Source organism: Rattus rattus, chromosome 3 (genome assembly GCF_011064425.1).
Source record: "Rattus rattus isolate New Zealand chromosome 3, Rrattus_CSIRO_v1, whole genome shotgun sequence".
Taxonomy (NCBI): Eukaryota; Metazoa; Chordata; class Mammalia; order Rodentia; family Muridae; genus Rattus; species Rattus rattus.
Window position 1 is genome coordinate 18264726 of NC_046156.1, and position 18625 is coordinate 18283350.

General features: G+C 40.5%; 1 protein-coding gene across 1 annotated transcript; it reads right to left on the reverse strand.

Annotated features, from left to right (window-relative positions):
• Positions 1-592: 592 nt before the first annotated feature.
• LOC116896197 (guanylate-binding protein 4-like) lies at positions 593-18329 on the reverse strand. Its single transcript, XM_032897244.1, has 10 exons — positions 18139-18329; positions 16567-16694; positions 15171-15280; positions 14417-14613; positions 12422-12667; positions 5191-5471; positions 4093-4305; positions 2955-3057; positions 2443-2636; positions 593-2184 (listed from the first exon to the last, which is right to left on the reverse strand). The coding sequence occupies exons 1-10, from the start codon at positions 18326-18328 to the stop codon at positions 1963-1965; spliced, it is 1884 nt and encodes a 627-aa protein (XP_032753135.1). The 5' UTR covers position 18329; the 3' UTR covers positions 593-1962.
• Between the last annotated feature and the right edge of the window lie 296 nt (positions 18330-18625).

Below are 18625 nucleotides of genomic sequence, written 5' to 3' on the forward strand. Positions count from 1 at the left end.
CCTGCTGCACCCTGGTTAAGGGTCAGAACCTGCCTTCCTTAGGGAGCCTGATGCAAATATCACTTTAAGGCCACAGTTCATTTCACAGAGCTTCACAGTCTCTTTCCCATCTTTCCATGAGACTTTGGAGAGTTTCCTTATGTTCTTGCTGTAGTCAAGTCATATGTAGGTGACTCAATGTGTCCTGGGGTTTTCTCTAATCAGAAAATTAGTGTCAAATTCTTGTGAGAACCCAGACTCTTTGATATCTAACCACTGGGATGAGAAAGGTTACTCAAAGAACCTTGACATCTGCTTCCTCAGTGGAAGTAAATATGAGGAAACAGGGCTGAAGAGCTAGAGGGCCATAGGGGTGGTTTCCAGGGACCTTGTGAGAGAATTCAGTGGTTCAGGAGCCTCAGAGAACTTGATCAGTTAGCCTGAGGCAAGCAACAGGAAGCAACAACAGCAAACAAATAAGAAACCCTGTCTTACACAAGGTGGAAGGTGAAGGGAGACCAAGGGAGGTGTCCCTCATACCCATACCAACACACATTCTAACACACACACACACACACACACACACACACACACACACACACACCATATAGAATTTTTTGCCAGAATTAAATTTTATTTCACATCGATATAAATTGTGAAAATAAAAAAAAAAAACATGACATTTTCCCACATTACAACACAAGAATTCAATGGAAAATTTCTTACCCCAAATAAAACTTTACTGGTGGGATAACTGAAGTAAGTTTACATTCTACAGAGGAAAGCAAAATAGCAAATGACTGTTTGAAATTGTTTTAAATTTAAATCCAAACATGAGCACAGGACTTCATTATTAACATTTTATCTAGTCCATACAAATGGTCTGCATGTCAGGTAGCACCAATTCATAAAGATGCTTTTTAGGATGGTCTCATGTAGCATCCATTCATAAAGATGATTGACAGCATGGTCTCAGGTAGCAACCATTCATAAAGATGATTGACAGCATGGTCTCAGGTAGCACCCATTCATAACAATTCTCGTTAGCATGGTCTCGGTCAGTTAAAAAAAAAGAAGGAAACCAAAGCAATGGTTCATAAATAGCCATAATTTGGCAACATATTCAGCTGCATACAGTGTATGTGTGAGTGTTCTAATCAGTCTTTATTACCTATAAATAAATTTAAATAATTTTCACCTATAGTCTAGATTCTTTAAATTCAAATTATAGCTATTTTAATGTATGCATAAGAGACATATTCTCGAACTTTTTTTAACCTAAAATGAAAATTTCAAATTAGTTCATACCAGATAAAAATAAAACTATTTTTTCTTTTTGAACAGGTTTTGATTTTAAACATAACATATGTATACAGAAAAGTGTGTATTCAAACTCTTCTATAAGATGTAACTATTTTGAATGATCTACGAGCATAGCAGAATGTGAGTAAGAGTCATTTTATTACATTATTTAAAAGAAAAGACAACAATGGTGTTTGGTTTTCCTTTGGTTACCTTGGCTATCTAATCTCAGGTTCTTGGTCACTCAAGCAGAGTCAGGTATGGGTTTCATCCTTTGATAGCCTTAAATCAAATCAGACATTGGTTGGTTGCTCCCCCAAGATTTATGCCACCACTGCATTTGCAGATTTTGCAGGCAGGACACCATTGTAAATCAAAGGGTTTGTGGCTGGGCTGGAGTTTGTGCTTTTCTTTTGGTAGCATGCGGAGTATCTTTCTGTGACAAAGATGTTAGCATGTAGGGTGAAGGATCTATGGGTACCAACTTGAGTTCTCTGTTGTTCAATGAGTCTTATCATGTTATCTTTAGCAATGGGACTTTGCCATTAGTTTATGGTGAGTGACCTGTATTCTTGGTTATGGAAACTTAGTAAATGAAATTAATGTGAAATGGGCTTCAAAAATAAGTATCAATGAGGTGGGGAAAGTCATACCTACAGTTTTCTAACAAGAATTCTTTGGCTATTTCATTTTTCTGCTTATAATTTTCAGCCCTAGACCAAAAAGCTTACCAGTGTCAGTATTGACTGACATTAATACATTTCCAAACCCATCGAAGATTTGTGCAGCCAATGAGCTATTCTGCTCCTTGTTTTGTTGAATCTGTTTTTGTAGTTGACTTATCTCTGAATCCATTGCTTCATATTTCCTTTTAAATCCCTCATTAAGCATCTCTTCTTGGACCTATAAAAAGAAAAATACACTTGAAAAACCATGCCTATTGAAAGTCGGAGGTTTGCACTTGGAACTCAGGGAGTTAAGGACATGTGTCTATCTCTCTACCAAAAAGGGCTCATTGATGAATTTGCCTGATACTTGGATTATTAGGGATAACCTAAAGCAGCCCGGATTCCCTCTGTACCACTCAGAAGTGTGAGAGATGTCACCCAACGCCAGGCCTGGGCACTGTCCTGAGAAGTTCAGGGGCCCGCCTGGCCTTACCTTTAACTTGTGTGCCAGCATCTCCTCTTGCTTTTCCAGAATGTTCTTCCTTTCTGTCTCCATTTTCTCATGCAGCTGGACTATATTTTCCTTGTAACTTCTCTCTTGAGACTCCATCACCTGTTGCAGTTCCTTCTGTTTCTGTCTTAGTAGCTCCTGCTCCTTCTCAGCTGCCTCCTTCTGAGCCCGCTCAACTGTCTCACAAAAGAGAGAGGTTGAGAGAGGTAAGACACAAGGGTCAAGACTAAGCTCTCCCTTCTTGGGTTTGGAGACATAGCTGATTTTGAAAAATGCAAGAGAGAAATCTGAATTCTAGCCACCACACCCCCAGAACCCATTTCATAATGACACCAGAAGGTTCCTGTCAGTCGCCGAGTGACCATACCTCCCTCTTTATTTTCGGTTAGCAGAGTGTGCAACCAATGTCAGAAGATCTACCTGTTCATCAGTCAGCAGGCTGAGCAGAAGCCTACCGATTGCTGTGAGAGCCAAGCCTCCCAACCCCCACATACCTTCCATGGCCTTCTGGTTAGCAGTGAGGGCTTTGTCTGACTGCAGGATGGAATTCTCTATGGGAATCTGTGACTGTAGGAAGCTCTGAAGGACATGATTTGCCTGGTGAAAGAAGCAGGAGAAATTGTCAGGTGACAGAAAACCCCCATCAGAGCTGTCTTCTGAGGTTTGCATGGCTGCTCAGTACACTGAGCTGCCCTACCTGTTCTTCTGTGGCCTTAAAACACATTAGGATCTCAGCCATCCCATTCCACAACTCTTAAATGTGCACAACAGTAGTACCTAATTATACCCTTATTCTGAGGATTGAATTGGAACGCGCTTTCAGGTTACTGGTGATATCTGTCATATAATGTAAGGTATTAAAGTCTGGGCATGGTGGCTCATGTCTGTAATCCTAACACCACAGAGGCTAAAGTTGTAGGATTCAAATTCAGTATCAGTCTTGTCTGGTTATATCAAGATTCCATTTCAGAACAACACAAAGGGAACTGAAACTTTATAAGACGGTGATAAATATGTGATGATGATGATGATTATTATTATTATTATTATTATTATTATTATTATTATTACAGCCATGCTTATAATAGTACTTGCATTGTTATTTCACTCATAGTTATGGCTCACTGTTTATGCCAGGATAATTCCTCCCCTGATGTAATCAACTGACTATCTGAGGCAAGATCATCAATATCTCATGGGCAAGTGTGTCTTTGACCTTCAAATCCCATCTATTTAGCTCAGAAATAATTGCCTTGTTTAATCAATGGAACAAAATTGTTCTACTCCAGTTATAACTCTTTATTTTAAACTACTTTGGGGGAAAGACTAATTTGGGGTTTGTTGAGAAGAAGGATAGAGAGATATGAGGGATATGCTCATCACACCGTGTGTGTGTGTGTGTGTGTGTGTGAAATTTCTTAATGTAACACAGTACCATGTGCAGTATAATAATAAAATACAATGAAATTTCTAAATAAATAAAGATGAAAAATTCATTCTGGATCTAGGGAAGCCGGAAGTGCATAGGTAGATATGCTCCTGCATTGCCTCACCAAAAGTTGAGCTATGTTCTAAGGAGGAAAATGACCTCCAGGCAATCCTAAACCCATCTCCCTGATGCTGTCTCCTCACCTTCACTCCCTTCCTGGGCACTTGCTCATAGTCCTGCTCAACCTTCTTCCTGGCCTCTAGGTAGAGACTGTGGCCCCCAGGAACAGAGAAAGCTCCACATGAGATGCTCTTCCTCAGGGACTCTGAGAGCTTGTCCAGTTCAGCTTGGCAGTGACTGAGAGATGCAGCTTCATTCTGTCGGGAGAAATCTTCCCTTTTTTCCACTATGGTCACCTGCCACGAGATTGTTGAGAAGTCAGCAAAAGAAACTGTTAGAGAATGGATCCAACTGTGATCTTGGGGGAAGTAATAGACTCCATCTGTCAGTCTCTGAGCAACTGTCTAAGTAACCTTGGAAATTCCCCTCCCTTACTGTGGTCAGATTCATCCGCTGTGAAATAACAAGGTGTCAAACGTCAGAACTGCTGGTTCTTTCAGCTACACTGAGATGAAGCAGGGGTGAGGGAGAATGGGATAGGAGGTTTGCAGAGGAGAAACTGAGAAGGGCGATAACAGTTGAAATGTAAATAAATAAAATGACCAGTAAAAAAAAAAAAACATTGAAGCTACCACTAACTGAGCAATGGGGCCTTGTTAGCATGGCATTTCCTCCAGAGAGTCATGAGGAAAATGTATCTTGAAAAAGCAACTTGGCACAGTGACCAGAACCTTGTATAGGTTCATGAACCTTTCATTAATTTCTCCATGGAGGATACGGGTGGGTGGGGATTTAGCAACATGTTGTGTTGTATAAATTACAATCCAGGGAACTCTCTTGAGTTAGGAGACTCTCTCCCGAGTTTTCAGCAGGTGAGAACTGGACTCACTTTACATCTTGTTTCTGTCCTCTGATATCCTAAGGAGAGCGGTCTAGCTTCCCTGCACCATACTTACAATCTACAAAACCAAGCTGATGCACATGTGCCTTCTCATGCTGATAGGTTCATTGAAAATTCCTCTCCACCAATGAAGAAAAAAGGTCATCAAGTCCCTGACTTTTGAGCCTGTAGAGCCCTGTCACTTACAAGAATGGAAAACGACAAGGACAAGATGGCAGCCATTAATCAATACTCCTAAAGGAGGGAATCCAGAATAAAAAAGAAGACACAGTCACAGTACCACCAAGTTCTTCTGGAATTCCTGGTTCTCATCCTTGAAGGAGTGCTCCATGAAGACAGCAATGGCTTCCTTCTCACAGGCCGAGTGCACATCCAGCAGCTCCTGGAGCGTATCTGTGGGGAGCCTTAGTCGCTGGGCCATCTGCTCACTGTAGTGCTCAGCTGCCTTCTGCACGGCTGCAGAGTTCTCACGTTGGGCCAGGGTTGTCACTGCGTTCTCTAAACACGGCACCGCTCCACTATTGATAGCATCCACATAGGTTGTCACCAGAGTCGCCAGTCCTGACCAAGACACAGAATTTATGGATAAATATCAAACTAGCTTTGGTCAATTTCACATGATTCATGAGTCGGCACTGAAGCTCACTACTTAAGCAATGAGAATGTCCTGTATGAAAGCAAAGACCTATTTTGTGGGACCCAGCCTCAAATGAAAGTGATGATCTGTTTTTCTGAAAAAAAAAATTTTTCAGGACAATAACAGAGCATTATGTGAGAGGAACAGCTTTTAGTGTGGGCATCATGTGATTGTATGGAGCCATTTCATTGAAGGATATATGTATATAAGACAATAGTTAATTTTTAGGGGAGGTCATATGTACGTGTGTGTCTGTGTGTATATGTGTGTGTGTGTGTGTGTGTGTGTGTGTGCACGCACGGTTGTATGTGTTTTTGGGTATATGTATAGAAGCCAAATGACTTTTATCACCGCAAATACTATCCCTCATTTAAATTTTATATTTTTTTCTTGAGCCTTTTTTTAAATTGAATATCTTTTATTTACATTTCAAATGTTATTCCGTTTCCTGGTTTCCCATCCATAATCCTCCTATCCCATCCCCCTCCCCTTCTATAAGGATGTTTCCCTCCCCACGCACCCATCTCATTACCAGACCTCCAGCCGACAATCTCCTACACTGTGGGGCTCCAGCCTTGTCAGCACCAAGGTGCCCAACAAGGACATCCTCTGCTACATATGCAGCCAGGGCCATGGGTCTGTCCAGGTATACTCTTTGGATGGTGGTTTAGTCCCTGGGAACTCTGGTTGGTTGGTATTGTTGTTCTTATGGGGTTGAAAACCATCTTCAGCTCCTATAATCCTTTCTCTAACTCTACCATTGGGGACCCTGTTCTCAGTTCAATGGTTGGCTGCTAGCATTCGCATCTGTATTTGTCATGGTCTTGCTAAGCCTCTCAGAAGATGGCTATATCAGGCTCCTGCAAGCATGAACTTCTTGGCTTCATCAATATTGTCTAGTTTTCGTGGCTCTATATATATGGACGGGATCCCTAGATGGGGCAGGCTCTGAATGACCATTCCAAATTTTATATTTTTACTAATTTATCCTCCTATATATTACATCTCGACTGCTGTTTCCCCTCCCTCTTTCCCCCACCTGGTCCCTAACTATCCCCTCACCTTCTCTCTCCCCTCCTCATCTACTCCTTCTCCATTTTCATTCAGCAAAGGGCAGGCCTCCCAGAGATAACAAGCAAACATGGCATATAAAATTACAATAAGATTAGGCATCTCCCCTAATATTATGGCTGAAGGAGGTAACCCACTAAAGACTGTTTCTGAAGCTCTTACCTGCTTTGAATTTTATATTCTATTGAAGCAGTCTCTCACTGGTTGAAAGTAGACAAGACTGGTCCCCAGAACCAGCCTGCCTCTGCTAGGCCCCCAGTTCCTAGTGTGTACCACCATTCTCAACTCTGTTGGTGGAATCTAGGGATGGAACTCATGTTCCCCAGACATTAAAAATCTCCCAAAAAAGCCCAGGAACAGATGGGTTTACTGCAGAATTCTATTAGACCTTCAAGGAAGACCTCATACCAATACTCTCCAAATTATTCCACAAAATAGAAACAAATGGAACACTACCCAATTGCTTCTATGAAACCACAAGTATGCTTATATCTAAACCACATGAAGATCCAACAAAGAAAGAGGACTTTAGACCAATTTCCCTTATGGATATCAATGCAAAATTACTCAATAAAATTCTCACAAACCAATCCAAGAACATATCAAAATGATCAACCATTGTGATAAGTAGGTTTCACCTCGAGGATGCACGGATGGTTCAATATTCAGATATCCATCAATGTAATCCACTATATAAACAAACTCAAAGGGAAAAAAATATGATCATATCATTAGATGCTGAGAAAACATTGAACAAAATTCAACACCATTTCATGTTAAAAGTCTTGGAAAGATCAGGAATTCAAGGTCTCATACATAAACATAGGAAAAGCAATATACAGCAAACCAGTAGCCAACATCAAATTAAATGGAGAGAAATTTGAAGCAATCCCACTAAAATCAGGGACTAGACAAGGCTGCCCACTATCTCCTTAATTATTCAGTATAGTACTCGAGGTCCTAGCCAGAGCAATCAGACAATGAAAGGAGGTCAAAGGGACACAAATTGGAAAAGAAGAAGTCAAAATATCACCATTTGCATATGATATGATAGTATACTTAAGTGGCCACAAAAATTCCACCAGAGAACTCCTAAACCTGATGAACGACTTCAGCAATGTGACTGGATATAAAATTAACTCAAACTAATCAGTAGCCTTCCTCTACTCATAGGATAAACAAGCTGAGAAAAAATTAGGGAAATGACACCCTTCACAATAGTCACAAATAATATAAAATACCTTGGGGTGCCTCTAACCAAGCAAGTGAAAGATCTGTGTGACAAGAACTTCAAGTCTCTAAAGAGAGAAAATGAAGATCTCAGAAGATGGAAAGATCTCCCATACTCATGGATTGGCAGGTTTAATATAGTAAAAATGAGCATTTACCGAAAGCAATCTAGAGATGCAATGCAATCCCCAACAAAATTCCAGGTCAATTTTTTTTCACAGTTAGAAAGAGCAATTTGCAAATTCATTTGAATAACAAAACCCAGGATAAAATGTATCCTCAACAATAAAAAAGAACTCTGGGGACCTCACCATCCCAACATCCAGCTGTATTATCAAAATCCTGGTATTAGTACAGAGACAGCTGATCATTGAATAAAACTGAAAGAAATGAATCTACAATGGCCAGATCTTGAATTAAAACCATCCAGTGGAAAAAAAACAGCATTTTCAGCAAATGGTGTTGGTTCAACTGGGGGTCAGCATGTAGAAGAATGCAAATTGATCCATTCTTATCACCCTGTACAAAGTTCAAATCCAACTGGATCAAGGACCTCCACATTAAACCAGATACACTCAAACTAATAGAAGAAAATGTAGGGATGAGTCTCAAACACATGGGCACTGGGGAAGTTTTCCTGAACAAAACCAATGGGCTTACAAGATCAAGAATCAAATGGGATCCAATAAACTGCAAAGCTTCAAGGCAAAGGACACTGTTGTTAGGACAAATCCAGTGGGAAAAGAAAAACAACTGAGGCCCTTATATCCAAAAATATACAAAGAACTCAAGAAAATGCAGGAGACAAATAACCTATTAAAATGGGGTTGAGAGCTAAACAAAGAATTCAAGCTGAGGAATGCAGAATGGCTGAGAAACACCTAAAGAAATGTTCAACAAATAAGGGAAATGCAAATCAAAACAATTTCAACTCACCAGTGAGAATCACCCTGAGACAAAGATCCTGGCAAAATGTGGAGAAACAGGAACCATTATTGGTGGATTGCAACTGATTCTGGAAAGGAGGTTCCTCAGAAAATTGGACATTCAAGGACCAGATACACTCCTGGGCATATACCCAAAAGATGCCCCAACATATAACAAAGACACGTGCTCCACTATGTTCATTGCAGCCTTATTTATAATAGCCAGAAGCTGAAAGAACCCAGATGCCCTTCAACAGAGGAATGGAGAAATGGAAAACACATTCCATCTACAATGGAATAACTCAACATCAAAACAATGACTTGAAATTCATAGGTAAAGAACTGGAAAATATCATCCTGAGGAATCACAAAAAAACGATGGTATGCCACTCATTATAAGTATAGCCCAAATGCTTGAATTACCCTAAAGACACATGAAACTCAAGAAGGATGACCAAATGTGGACTCCTTCTTTAAAAGGGGACCAAGAATAACCTTGGCAGGGAATAGGGAGGTAAAGTCTAGCACAGAGGCAGAAGGAACACCCATTCAGAGCCTGCCCCACATGTGGCCCATACATACAGCCACCAAACTAGATAAGACGGATGAAGCAAGAAAGGCTGACAGGAACAGATGTAGATCTCTCCTGAGAGACAAAGACAATGCCAGCAGCAACATTGAACTGAGAACGGGACCCCGTTGAAGGAATCAAAGAAAGGACTGAAGAGTTTGAAGGGGCTTGAACCCCATATGATGCCAACCAACCAGAGAGGCTAAGCCACTACCCAAAATATACAAGACTGACCCTGGGCTCCAAGCATAGGTAGCAAAATGATTAGCCTAGTAAGAGCACCAGTGGAAGGGGAAGAAGTCCAAGACTAACCCTAGTGAACGTGATGATAGTGGGGGAGGATAAAAAGGTTAAGGGGGTTGGCCCAGAAACCGGGAAAAGAATAACAAAGTAAATTCAAGTTAATAAAGATAAAAACAAGAACCAATGGCTTATGCTATAAGATCAAGAATCAAAAATGGGACTTCATAAAATTGTAAAATAAGGCAAAGGACACTTTCAACAAGACAAAACAGCAACCAACAGATTTGAAAAGAAATGTACATCCAATAACACATCTCATACATACAAAGAACTCAAGAAGTTAGACTCCTAGAAATCAAATAACACTATTAAAAAATAGGGTATAGAGCTAAAAGAAATAATTCTCAATTGAGAAATATTGAATGCCTGAGGGGAAGCACCTAAAAAACTCAACATCCTTAATCATCAGGGGCAAATCAAAACAAGATCAAAAACCTCAGAAGGCTAAAATAAAAAAAACTCAGTGACAACAGATCCTAAAGATGTGGAGAAACAGGAACCATTATTGGTCGGATTGCAAGCTGGCACAACCATTCTGGAAATCAGTCTGGAGGTTCCTCAGAAAATTGGACAGAGTACTACCTGAGGACCCAGGTATACCACTCCTGGGCATATACCCAAAAGATGCTCCAACATATGACAAGGACGCATGCTCTACTAAGTTCTTAGCAGCCTTATTTATAATAGTCAGAAGCTGGAAAGAACCCAGATGTCCCTCAGCAGAGGAATGGATACCAAAATTGTGGCACATTTACCCAATGGAGTACTACACAGCTATTAAAAACAATGACTTCATGAAATTCATAGGCAAATGGATGGAACTAGAAAATATCATCTGGAGTGAGGTAACCAAGTCACAAAAGAACACACATGGTATGCATTCATTGATAAGTGAATATTAGTCCAAAATCTTCGATTACCCAAGATACAATCCACAGACCACATGAAGGTCAAGAAGAAGGACAACCAAAGTGCAGATGCTCAAGTCCTTCTTAAAAGGGGGAACAAAAATATTCATAGGAGGATATATGGAGACAAAGTTTGGAGCAGAAACTGAAAGAAAGGCCATCCAGGGACTGCCCCTTCTGGGGACCCAGCCCATATAGAGCCACCAAACCCAGACAATATTGCTGATGCCAAGAAGTGCAAGCTGATAGGAGCCTAATATAGCCATCTCCTGAGAGGCTCAGCCAGAGCATGACAAACACAGAGGTGGATTGATGCTCACAGCTAACCACTGAATTGAGAACAGGGTCCCAAATGGTAGAGTTAAAGAAAGGATTGAATGAGCCAAAGGGGTTTGCAACCCCATAAAAAACAATATCAACCAACCAGAGCTCCCAGGGACTAAACCATCATCCTGAGAGTACACATGGACAGACGCATGGCTCCAGCTGCATATGTAGCAGAGGATGGCCTTGTTGGGCACCAATGGGAGGAGAAGCCCTTGCTCCTGCTAAGGCTAGATGCCCCAGTGTAAGGGAATGTCAGGGTGGGGAGGAGGGGAACATCTTTATAGAAGGGGAGGGGGATAGGATAGGGAGTTTATGGACTGGAAACCAGGAAAGGGGATAACATTTGAAATGTAAATAAAAAGTTCCAATTTAAAAAAAAAGAAAGACAGAAAGAAAAGGAGCAAGCTGAGAAAGGAAATATATGGTACAGTTTCTCCCCTAGCCAAGATTCATCGGTGTAGGAATCAAGGGATGGAAAAGGGAACAGTTCCATTTACTATCAGTCCTAGTGACCCACTGGGAAAAGGCTTTTTCCTGTCCCCTAACCCTTAGAAGAAAAGGGGAGGAGGAGGAGGAGGAGGAGGAGGAGGAGGAGGAGGAGGAGGAGGAGGAGGGAAGGAGGAAGGAGGAAGAAGAAGAAGAAGAAGAAGAAGAAGAAGAAGAAGAAGGAGGAGGAGGAGGAGGAGGAGGAGGAGGAGGAGGAGGAGGAGGAGGAGGAGGAGGAGGAGGAGGAGAGGAGGAGGAGGAGGAGAAGGAGAAGAAGAAGAAGAAGAAGAAGAAGAAGAAGAAGAAGAAGAAGAAGAAGAAGAAGAAGAAGAAGAAGAAGAAGAAGAAGAAGGAGGAGGAGGAGGAGGAGGGGGAGGAGGAGGGGGCGAAGGAGGAGAAGAAGAAGGAGAAAGAGAAGAAGAAGAAGGAGGAGAAGGAGAAGAGAAAGGGAGGAAGGGAAGATGAAAGAAGAAGAAGAAAAAGAAGAAGAAGAAGAAGAAGAAGAAGAAGAAGAAGAAGAAGAAAAGAAGAAGAAGAAAAGAAGAAGAAGAAGAAGAAGAAGAAGAAGAAGAAGAAGAAGAAGAAGAAGAAGAAGAAGAAGAAGAAGAAGAAGAAGAAGAAGAAGTTCTTGCTTCTCAAAGTTAAGCACTCTATTGACTGAGCCATCATCCTAGCCCAAAATACTGATTTTTTTTTTAAATCTCAAACTCACATTAACTTTTAGCAACCTTAGTCTCTTATCTACTTTGGAACTGTCTTTTCCAGCCAAGCAAAGAAATGAGTCCTTTACATGACTTCAAACACAGCTATTCCCTCTTTAATCCTTGTCTTGCTTCTTTGATCATGAGCATCTACTGTGTATTAGATTTCAGTAAAGCCCCACATAGAGAGACAATATTTCTCTTAAATTTTTTTGTCCTTCTTAGAAAATAGTTTTCTGAGTAGCATGAACAGTTGTTTCTTTGTTCACATCAGATACTAACATATAATTAACATTTTACAATACACGATTTTAAAGTAAACAGATATTAACCAGGGCAAGGGTAACTCACGGTTTCCATTGACCATGATTCCCTCTTTCAAGGTCTTGGCCTTTGCATTGGAGAAGATATACGAACAGAATACATTTGATTGCACTCGGAAATTGTGATCCAACTGGTCCTCTGGCATTTCTTCAACATGGACTAAGAGTTCTTTTTCTTTTATAGGTCGATCAAAGACAAAGCACTTCCGTCTTGGAAAGAAGTGCCGGATGCATTCCCTGGGCATGTTAGAAGTTTGGGCTTTGAGACTCCTGCCTGTAAAACACATAAAAATGAAATATATTCTTTGAAAGGACAGTCTTCAGGCTAGGGGCCCAGTGTTTTCCTTTCTAGAGAACGTGGGATCACAGCTGTTCTTTTATTTCTCTGTCTGCTGTAATGTTCCCACATGACCACTCCTCATTTGGGCATCTACAACAGTGGTTCTCAACCTCTGGGTCACGATCCCTTTGGAAGTCAAATGGCCATTTCACAGGGGTCATTGAAGAACATTGGAAAAACACAGATATTTACATTATGGCTCATAACAGTAGCCAATTTACAGTTATAAAGTAGAAATGAAAGAATCGTATGGTTGGAGGCAACCACAACATGAGGTACTATATTAAAAAGGTTGCAGCAGTAGAAAGATTGAGAACCACTGATCTAAGACTAGGCAAAGAGCAAAGAAGTAATGGTGAAGATCAAGAGCACCATTCATCCTTGAGATGAGGGCAACTAATCTTTGGTCTTCCTAGTACTTGGCAAGGTCCCAGTGAATTAAGAATTTAAGAAACATTTACTGGATAAATTAACTAATGAAACCAAAGTGTTAGAAGAAGTTATCTGATTTTCCTGTATCCTTTTCAGAAATGAATTTGGACCATGAAACAGAGTGATGTGGAGAGGAATAAGATGCTACCAGGAAGAATGAAAGATGGCATAACATACCATGTTAGGACAGAAAAGCACACATATCAGCTTCCTGTACACATACACCATAAATACACTCAGGATTCTGTGCCTTGCCAATTATGAGGAATAATATTAACTGACTGTAATGTAGAGACCTCTGAGAAATAGAGCAATCCCATGCCACCCAAGCATTCAATGAATGTCTGTTGAAAGAAAAAAATATGAGTGAATCAATAAAATCACTGAGAGACCCCTCTCAAGAGACAAATACTGTATATTCAATAAATTTCTAATGTCAGATATATTAGCTGTAGGGCTTTCAAGAGAAGAGGCAGATGTTATAAGAAAGGTAAAATAAAAGATTTGAGTCTTGATGAAAGGAAATATCAATGTTTTTCTTAACTATTTATAATATATTCTCTCTCTAAAGAAAAAAAACCTTAAGTAGTCAAGTAGAAGTGAAATATACTGTACAAAAGAATTAGAACCTGGAGTAGATCAGTTCATTTTATGAAATTTTATGTGATCTGTGAACTCTCTCTGAGTGTGTGTGTGTGTGTGTGTGTGTGTGTGTGTAGAAAGATACATATAGATAGATTAGATGATAGATAGATAGATAGATAGATAGATAGATAGATAGATAGATAGATAGATAGACAGATAGACATACATACATATATAGCAGCTAAGGTTAGTACACACACATATATATGTAGAGAGAATATATAGAGATAGATAGATAGATAGATAGATAGATAGATAGATAGATAGATAGATAGATAGATAGATAGATAGATCAAACACAGAAATCCTTTATAATGTATGGGATGTGGACATTATAGAATATATTACCATCCAACTACCTTTTCCCACTATTAGTTGGCTTGAGACCATTAGGTCCACCATTTGTCCCTCACTGTTCCCCCTTGCTCTTACTCCAGCAGCTGAAGATGCTCCAGGATAATAACCATGGAAAATGTTTACCAGCTGCTTTTCAGCTTTCATCAGTTTATTGTTGGCTTAGAGCTCATGTCAGTGTCAAATCAACATTTATGTCACCTTCTGAATGAGATAGCTAGAGCCCTTCCCACCCAAGCTAGGCTTTGATACCTGGGATCAGCTTCAGGGCATTTTCTAGGTACTCGTCTGCTGTAATGACGCGTCCATCTAACTTCAGCTCCAGAACGAAATCTCGAACAACCCAGATAAAGTCTGGGAAGAAACCTACAAACTCATCAGAGTCATCTATTTCTTCAGATCGTGGGGTGGATTTTGTCCTGATCAGCTCTGTCAGTTCCGTGACATAGCTAGGACCTTAGCTAAGGAATAAAAGGCACCACTCTACCTCCCCAGATTTCTCTTACAAATCCATTTTATAAGTCCCAACTACCAGTCTTAGGGTTTGAATTCCCTCACAAAACATAACCAAGAAGCAAGTTGGGGATGAAAGGGTTTATTCAGCTCACACTTCCACATTGCTGTTCATCAATGAAGGAAGTCAGGACAAAAACCTGGAAGTAGGAGCTGATGCAGAGACCATGGAGGGTGCTGCTTACTGGATTGCTTTCCATGGCTTGTTCAGCGTGTTTTGTTATAGAACCCAGGATTAATTAATAGCCCAGGGCACCACCCACAATGTGCCCTCCCACCCTTGATCACTAATTAAGACAATGCCTTACATCTGGATCTCATGGAGGCATTTCCTCATGATTTCCTCTGTGGTAACTTCAGCTTTGTGACACAAAAAACCAGCCAGTACAATATCCTTTTCCTAAATCCTAAGAACTGAATAATATACGCAACATGCCCAGTTGTCACTAGATTAAGTCAATGAAACATGGCATTTTGGTCCCTGGAAGGATACTGCAGCTGCTCCAGAGCCTGGTGGTTGATGGTGCTCATGCTGTTGTAAACAAAGGTGCTGCTCAGAAGCACAGCCAGGGCGAAGATCCACGAGTCATTCTTAGGGTCACACTAGAGAGCACATAAGGGCAAACGATTTCAGACTCTAACCTGCACTCTTTCATCAATTTGTTTATTAGCTGCTTATGAAGAAACACATCAAAATAACAGGATGAAAAATAACAAATTCATATTTCCTTTTCAATATTGAAACACACCTTTGCCAGCTTCCACAAGCGAAATCAATGACAGGGACACAATATGAAAAATGCTTGCTATAGTAGTTAAATATGATGAAATGGTGTGCATAATATTAACACACCGTTCTATTAACAGTTCCTTAATTACATCGTATTAGAGACAGGAATATTTACTGAAATTCAACTACTATTCATGGAACATCTACAAAACATCATACACTACATTTAGCTGTGTGAATGCAAATTTTCATATAACAATGGGGATGGGGAAAAAGTCCTGTAAATATAGATATACAACCATGATGGTCATCTGTGGCAAAAGTAGAATGAAATGCTAATAGAGAAGAAAATAATTAATTTTAATGACTGTACTTGGGATAGCAATGGTATAAAAACAGCCTTTTTAAAATAATTACTAGTGGGTGTAATTATAGATTTAAATAAATCACACATGTGGGAAGATTAAAACTCAGTAATTAAAAAATCATAAAGCACAGGCCATATGAATGCATTGCACACATATTTTGTTTGACTAAAGCAGTTTCTATGTGTGAGGACTTGGAAGTTGGGGCAAGAAATCAAGATTCGAGGTAAGATGTGATGCTGTGAAGGCCAGGCAAAGAGAATTCGATTCTACCCTGTGCAGAAACTTGAGAGCCAGTGAGTCAAACCCTATCATCATGGTGTACTATGGTGTCTCTCCCTTGTTCGTGGGCATAATATGGATTTAGGGTTTATTAGATGTGATGCAGCAGGCAGAAAATCTTTTATATTCTGAGGGCATAGTTTTTCAAATGCCCACTATTATATCCCTGAAAAACACTGAATTCAGATCAACAGAAGCAAAGCTTAGGTCAGACACCAACTTGCTTGCACAAGGATTCATCTTCGTTTAATACGGAGTTGGTGACTGGGAGTTGTAGTCCATAGAATGAAACACTGGGATTCAGCTTCTCAACAGATATCGACTGAACTGCATTATTTACACAAGTGTCAAGATAAGACTATCCCTTATTACGACAAAGAATTTGAGTTCATCAAAGGAGCGCCTTCACCAAGGGAAGCAGCTTATTCTCCTTACAAGCAACTTGGTTGCTCTTCCTTAGTTGAACTAAAGCAGCAGTCAAATGATCCACAGAGAACCAAGACCAGACTTACCTTTTCCACATCACCTAAGCCCTCTGTGTCCAGAAGCACGAGTGTGAATTTGGGCTTGCTGGGATGGGGCACACACCACATCCAGATGCCCTTAGTTTCAGACCTAACTGTGGTGCCCAAATTGAAGCCTGTATGAGAGAATATGAGAGCAACATGGATTTCTATGAATTCTTAGAACATAGGAGGCAGAGGTTCCACTCATAACAGTGCTGTGTTTGTTCAGGTACAAGGTATTGGGAGGGAAAGAGTAGGTGCACGGTCTACAAAGGAAGAAGAAAATAGGGAACCAGAGCAAATTGTCAAGAGAGCAGTAAGAAGAAAACAGAATGTCCTCGTTTTTGAAAGACTTGAGTGTGCATTGGACAAAGCAAGGCACGCAAATTGCAAGACGTGAAGAGCTGTTCCCCCTTGTCTGAAACCTAGTGGAACCAAGCAAAGTTTACCACATTAGCAAAATTTAAAATCATACACAATTTTTGTAAAGGAGTATAGAATATTGTATTGCTATAAATAAACATATAAACTACACACAAACTTTAAAGACCAATATGATGTCATCAAGGAACACTGCACATGCAAATGTCCTGCCATCTACAGATCCTCTTCTGGTTGTGTTACACAAAGAGAAGTTCATGCAAAACTGTGGCAATACAAGCTTATGTGTGAAAGCCTTGTCCTCCGAAATAAGTTCTAGAAATAAATCAGTGCTCACCACAATAAATAATGCTATCCTTATAATGGCATGGTATGAAATTAAAAATAAGTAATTTAATAATACTTATGACAAACTGGATGAATCTTATAAATTTGTTGAGCCACTGACATCAGGACATTTCCAATATAGAGAATCTGGTACACTAAAATATACATATACATTTTATATAAATATTTGTATATATGTACACTCCTTAAAAAGTTTAATAGTAGGTCGAAGTGAACTGATTTTTATAGATACATACTTAGATTTTTATAACTGTTTTTGTAAACCAGTGGGGGGAGGTTTCATGAAAATGAGGAATATAAGAATATAAGATGACATGAAATGACATTTGAATGTTCACAAAGTTTAACGCTTTGACCTGGTCTGTAAAGAAATAAGAAATCATTCTCTCCTCCCTCTCTCTCCTCTCCTCCTTCTGTTCTCTCTCCTTCTTCCTTCTCTTCCTCCCTCTTCTCCCTCCCTCCTCCCCCTCTCCTCCTGTTCTCTCTCCTTCCTTCTCTCCCACCTCCTCTCCCTCTCCTTCTGTTCTCACTCCTTCCTCCTTCTCTCCCTTCCTCCCTCTCTCCTCCCTATCTCTCTCCCTCCCCCTCTCTCCTCCTGTTCTCTCTCCTCCATCCCTCCTATCCTGCCTCACAGAGGCAGCCCTTCCTCCCTTTCTTGCTTCCTTCCATCATTCCATCTTCTGTATTTTAATAAACAAATACAATGAATTGCATTCGCATTGACTCCATGATAAGCAAGACGGGAGAAGGAGGAAACATGATGGGGCTTGACGTGGGCAGAAGAGAATGATCTCTTTGCATTGCCAATGATTCCAAATGGCCCCTGTCCTGTCTGTGGATGGCACTCACCATGGTTCTGTCCGGCCAAGCGGTTCATCAGGTAGGACTTCCCCGTACGGTACAGTCCTACGATGGCCACCACCACCACAGGCTGAGTGATCCTCTCAAGAATGTTTATAGCTTTGGGGTTCACCATCAGCTCTTCATTCTCATTTTCCACTAGACAAATGGGAGCCTCCATGCTGCTGGCAGATGCCATGGTAACCTGTAAACACCAAAATGCCTTCTCAGTTAAATATGAAATCTCCAAGCCACTTCCTGTGGCACGCCAATGTGTCTGTGCAATGGATGCTTCCATTTAGGATTATTGGTCTTTGTTGTTGGGTTGTGTGACAATGTTTCTGGAATAAGCACTTTCAAAGCAACAGGAGTGGAAGAGGGGAGATGGATTCACAAGTGACCCAAAGCCAGGATGGCTCCTGAAGGCTTCTGTCCAGAGTTCAGTTTCCAGTTTCGTGTTATAATCTAAGACCCCAAGGTGTGGGGAGAAGGCAGG